The sequence below is a fragment of the Crocuta crocuta genome, unplaced genomic scaffold (assembly GCF_008692635.1).
Source record: "Crocuta crocuta isolate KB4526 unplaced genomic scaffold, BGI_CrCroc_1.0 scaffold61, whole genome shotgun sequence".
NCBI classification, from domain to species: Eukaryota; Metazoa; Chordata; class Mammalia; order Carnivora; family Hyaenidae; genus Crocuta; species Crocuta crocuta.
Genome location: NW_027528369.1, coordinates 10,605,900 through 10,610,476, shown reverse-complemented (window position 1 = coordinate 10,610,476; position 4,577 = coordinate 10,605,900). Strand labels below are relative to the sequence as shown.

Genomic DNA, 4,577 nt, shown 5'->3' with positions numbered 1-4,577 from the left:
CCCCGTGCCCTGGGCCCCGCCCATAACCCTCATAGGCCTGCCCTGCAGGGCCCTTTATCAGAGAGAGACAGGCCCGCCCACCTCCTCTAAGGCGACCACATGCCACGGGAAGCCCACGGTCTGCAGGAGCAGCTTCACCTCTGCCACGGTTTGTGCCCTGTCGTCCGGGCTCTGCCCGCAGGCCGCTCCCTCTGAAGAAGGCAGGCAGAGCAGGGTCATGGCTACAGAAGAGCCCAAATGGGCCAGGGCCAGGGCCAACGCCGCGTGGGAAATGCCCCGCGGCTTCTCTGTGGAAAGGACAGGGCGCTAACCCGTTCTCCCAGGGGAGCACTTTCGGAGTGGGCAGGGGGTTCTCCGTCACGGCACAGGGGGGTGTGGGGAGGGAGGCATGACGGACCGCAGTGCCAGAGACCCACTAGGGGCCTATCACAAGGGAGTGAGGCAGGGGACAGGTGAGCGACTGGGCCCCGGGGAAGCAAACTGGCCCGGTCCCCTCAGGGTCCCTCCGGCCTAACTCTGATAAAGCTGATAAAGGCCAGGCCTGGGACCAGACGACCACCTTGTGTGCCTTTCTGGCTGGACACATGCGCGGTCTCCAAAGCCTGCCCCCAACAGGGCCTCGCTAAGGTCACAGTACCAGCTGAGTGGGGCTCATCCTAAGCAGCGGGGGAGGGGAAGGGTGGCCAAACGCACCATCCACGTAGACAACCCCTGGCACAAAACGCAGTCTTTTGGCAGAATCTCGACTCAGGCCCTGGAGAGAAAAGGCACAGGACCTCAGCTGCCCGGTCAGAAGACACAGGATAGTTTCCCGGCACAGGCCATTCTCCATCTGAACCGAGGCCCCTGGGGAAGGGGTGCTGACCCTCACCCGGGGCGGACAGGCCATTGGACAAGGTGCCAGCAGGCCCCACGGGGAGGCCACGCAGCCTGACCAGGTCACGGGGGCCTGCCTGGGTATCTCACTTCCCCAGTACGGCTGGCTCCTCCCGAGTCAGTCCCTCCCTCCTGGCTACGTCCCGAGAAGCGGCCTGGCCAAGGCCCTCTGACCCCTGCGAGTGCAGCAGGAGAAAAATCAAGGCGCCACCGGTCGGAGGGGACAGGGACACCAGGTGCCAGACACGAGGCTAGGTTGAGCGCGCCGTGAGTGAGAGCGGAGCGCCAAGCACAAGGCAGCGGGCCGCAGCCCCTCTCACCTGTGCCCCTCAGTGGGAAGGCAGAGGGCCTGTGTGTGTCCCCAGCCCCAGGTCACCGCCTCCAGGCAGCCAGCACCCTGAGCGGAAGACCGACTGCCTGGAGCACAGTCCCCCCGCCCGGAGCACCCTCCCCTCAGTCTCCCTCCCCGCCTGACTTAGTCACCTGTTAACCCCACTGCTCCTTCAGGTCTCTCCTTAAACTTCTTAAGGAGGCTGGGCCCCACCCCAGCCAGGCGGGACCCCTTCCGGGCTCCCCCAGGCACCTGCTTGTATCTCACAGCCTCGTCCTCGACCCAGGACCGGGGGCGACCTCAGAACTGACACTTTCCCGGTCACTATGACTCTACATGATCAGCAAAGCACTAGACTGAGGCACGGCCGGGTCCCTCCAGCCGCAGCACATGCACGTCTGGTGCACACGCATCCAAGGGCCCTCCGGGTGTCCCGGCTGGCGGCGGGCCGCTCCTGCTAGCTCCAGTCAAGAGCCCCTCAGGGCGGGGCCCCCCGACCCTGGAGCTCAGCTGGGCAGCAGTAGAGCCCCTGGGAGATGCTGTCGGGATGTACCTCAAGGACCTGCCAGACCATGGAGCTGGATGAAGGCCCCCCAGACCACGCCAGGAGCACCTAGGAGACAAGGAACGTTGCTGGCGAGCACCGCAGCTCCAACAGGACCGTGCCCGCCCTCCCTACCGCTGCCCCTGCACGACAGTGGGGAGGGACGCACGGACTGAGAGCCAGTGCCCGGGGGGCTGGGCTTGCCACCTGGGGACCCCATGGAGGAGTCACCCCACACACTACCTTCTCTCCTGGAAAGATCAGCCGATTCTTCCCTAGCACGGCTCTGAACTTGTGGATGTAAAACGCCCTGAAGCAGTCCCTGCAACACAACCAAGCAGCAGCTGTGGGGGCGCCACCCAGGCCGCCCCCTCCCCGCCCACACGGGAAGGCAGCCCGGCCCGACCACTGCTGGGTGTTCCCTTCTTTCACACACTTCCAGCTTTAAAAAACAGCATCTCGACCAAGGCTCTGCCCAGAAACTGGCGAGGGAAGCCACGGGTGAGGGGTCTCTCCAGCTGTCTGCCCCAGGACCGGCCCCACACGGCCTACCTTGGTCCCCAGCCGCCCTGCTGCCACCTGCACCCCCAAGCACGCAGGAAGGCCCAGCTGGCAGGGCGGACACAGGAAAGTGCAGAGCAAGGCCAGCCCGACCCTCCCCTACGCAGAGCTGAGGGCCGCTTCCAAGACCCCCGTGGCGAGAAGTGCCATCTCTTGGGACGAAGGGGGGAGCAGTAAGCAGGCTGTGGGGCAGGGGCGGGGGGGGGGGTCCCCACAGCTCCACCCTGGCCTAAAGAGCTGATCCTGCCTGGACCAGAAATGCCTGGGAAGCTTATGCAAACGCAGAGTCCTGGCTTCTTCCTCAAACCTACAGAATAAGAACTTCCAGAACCCACAGGCTTTGGGAATCTGTGTTCTTGATAAACCTTCCAGCTGGTTCCCATGCTTACTAGGTTAAGTGTTCTCAGCCTTCGCTACAGGTTAGAATCACTCAAGCCAAATACAGCAGAACGTGCCAGGATGAGGCCCAGGCCCCTGCATTTGAAAGCTCCCCGACAACCCCGCAGGACTCAGGGTCAGCGACAGCCTGTACAACAGGGAGGAACGCGGCTCCATTAGAACAGCCCCACACCTGGGGCTGCACCCCTAAATCTACTTTCTTTGTCCCAGTAGGACACACCAGTGTCCACAGTTTGACCAATCCCCGCCCCCGCCTCTGTGGTAACTCAACTCGGTGTTTAATAAAATGCTGAGACCCTAGGTGACGAGCCACGGGCGGGACTCCCAGGAAAGGCGGGTGTGGTGACGCTCCTGAAACAAACAGGTGCTTGCCGCCCCCCTTCCTGGAGCACAGAGAACCCTGTCGCTGCCCGCAGGCAGGGGGAGCTCTGAGCCCAGACGGAGCCGCTGCAGCCTCTTCTGTTTGGAACAATTATCACCTTTTCATGTTCTTTCTTTTAAAGACTTATTTATTTCTGAGAGAGAGAGAGAGGAAGAATGAAAGGGAGAGGGGCAGAGAGAGGGAGGACAGNAAGCCCGATGTGGGGCTTGAACTCACGAACTGTGAGATCCTGACCTGAGCTGAAGTTTTGGATCCTAACCGACTGAGCCACCCAGGCGTTCTGGAACAATCATCACTTTTTGATGCTCTAAGTGACTAAAGCCATGCCTTCTTTGCTTACAGTGTATATTCCAGTAGCAGACACCAAGTCCACTGGGCGCCCAGAGGATGGCTGGGGAGGAGAAAGTTTTTTGGGGGTGGGGGGCGGAGACTCAGCCCCTTCAGTTTCTCTTTTGGAAAATTCTGGTAAAGTAGAGTCCAAGACTCCTAGAGACTAATTTAAAAACATGAGCTGGTCACTCATTCAACAAACATCCGCCTCCCACACAGCTCGCAATGTCAGCAGCAACTGACACAGACACAGCCGGAGGCCAGCCCTGCCCTCGGGGAGCTGTGGAGCCAGCGGCCGCGAACAGGTGCTGGAAGAGCTCCGATCCACTGCCGACGTGACAGGGGCCACAAGGCAGCTTCAGAGAAAACGGAACATGCCCGTAACAAGGTCCTCTGGGAGTGGGCCTCCTCCGCTCCCGTCCAAAGCCGACCCCCTACCTCAGAGCCTGAGCTGTGCACCTCCCTCCATCCCACAGGAGTAAACTCCTCATCACTCAGAGCACCTGCCCCAGAACCCAGGATGCTCTAATCTGCCCCCAAATGCTCGTCCTGCCTGTAACTCACCTCATCCTCACTGCCAACTCCCCCCATAAGAGCCATCACGTATTTCTGAGCTGGATAATGCGGGGATTATGGGGTGCCCATGCAGAAAACCAACCCCCCCCCCCCCCACTCGCCAGAGTCACTAGGAGCAACTTCGAAGTAGAAATGAAGGGATCTCACACTTTTCAAAGAAGAGATCAAGCCACAGAGACGGGAGACGGCGGGTGCCCCGTACCCACCAACACGCCTCACCTGCAGAAGGCATCCCCTGCCCGGATCACCACAACCGGCAGGCCCTCCTTGCACTTCACACACTTCAGCTCACGGCTTCGGAGGCATGGGGAAGGAGGAGGCGAGAACACAGGTTGCGGACCTCCCCCCGGGCAGNGGGCCGTGAGGGATTTTAGTCTGTTAAAGGCCGCTCAGGGGAGCACATACAGGCCACCCCTCAACCTCTCCAAGGCTGGCCTGACACACCAGCGCTTGCTGTGCGGATTCGGAAGGGAGAAACGGAACCAGGGCGTGGACGCCACAGGGGGCCGACTGCGGACAGCCGCACTGGCGGCAAGAACTGCAAGGGCCGGCGGGCAGAGGGCCCCTTCCCGGGGTGT

At 61.6% G+C, this 4,577-nt stretch overlaps 1 protein-coding gene across 1 annotated transcript in view; it reads right to left on the bottom strand.

The window, feature by feature from the left end:
• The window catches only part of CTU2 (cytosolic thiouridylase subunit 2), a 7,077-nt gene that overhangs the window by 2,272 nt on the left and 228 nt on the right, over positions 1-4,577 (bottom strand). Inside the window, exons 2-7 of the mRNA XM_077754116.1 lie at positions 4,219-4,293; positions 1,995-2,073; positions 1,761-1,820; positions 694-754; positions 82-191; positions 1-28 (exon numbers count right to left, since the gene is read on the bottom strand). The exon at positions 1-28 is cut by the window's left edge and continues 262 nt beyond it. Of these exons, the coding sequence (XP_077610242.1) occupies positions 1-28; positions 82-191; positions 694-754; positions 1,761-1,820; positions 1,995-2,073; positions 4,219-4,293 (413 nt within the window). The remainder of the gene's footprint in view (positions 29-81; positions 192-693; positions 755-1,760; positions 1,821-1,994; positions 2,074-4,218; positions 4,294-4,577) is intronic.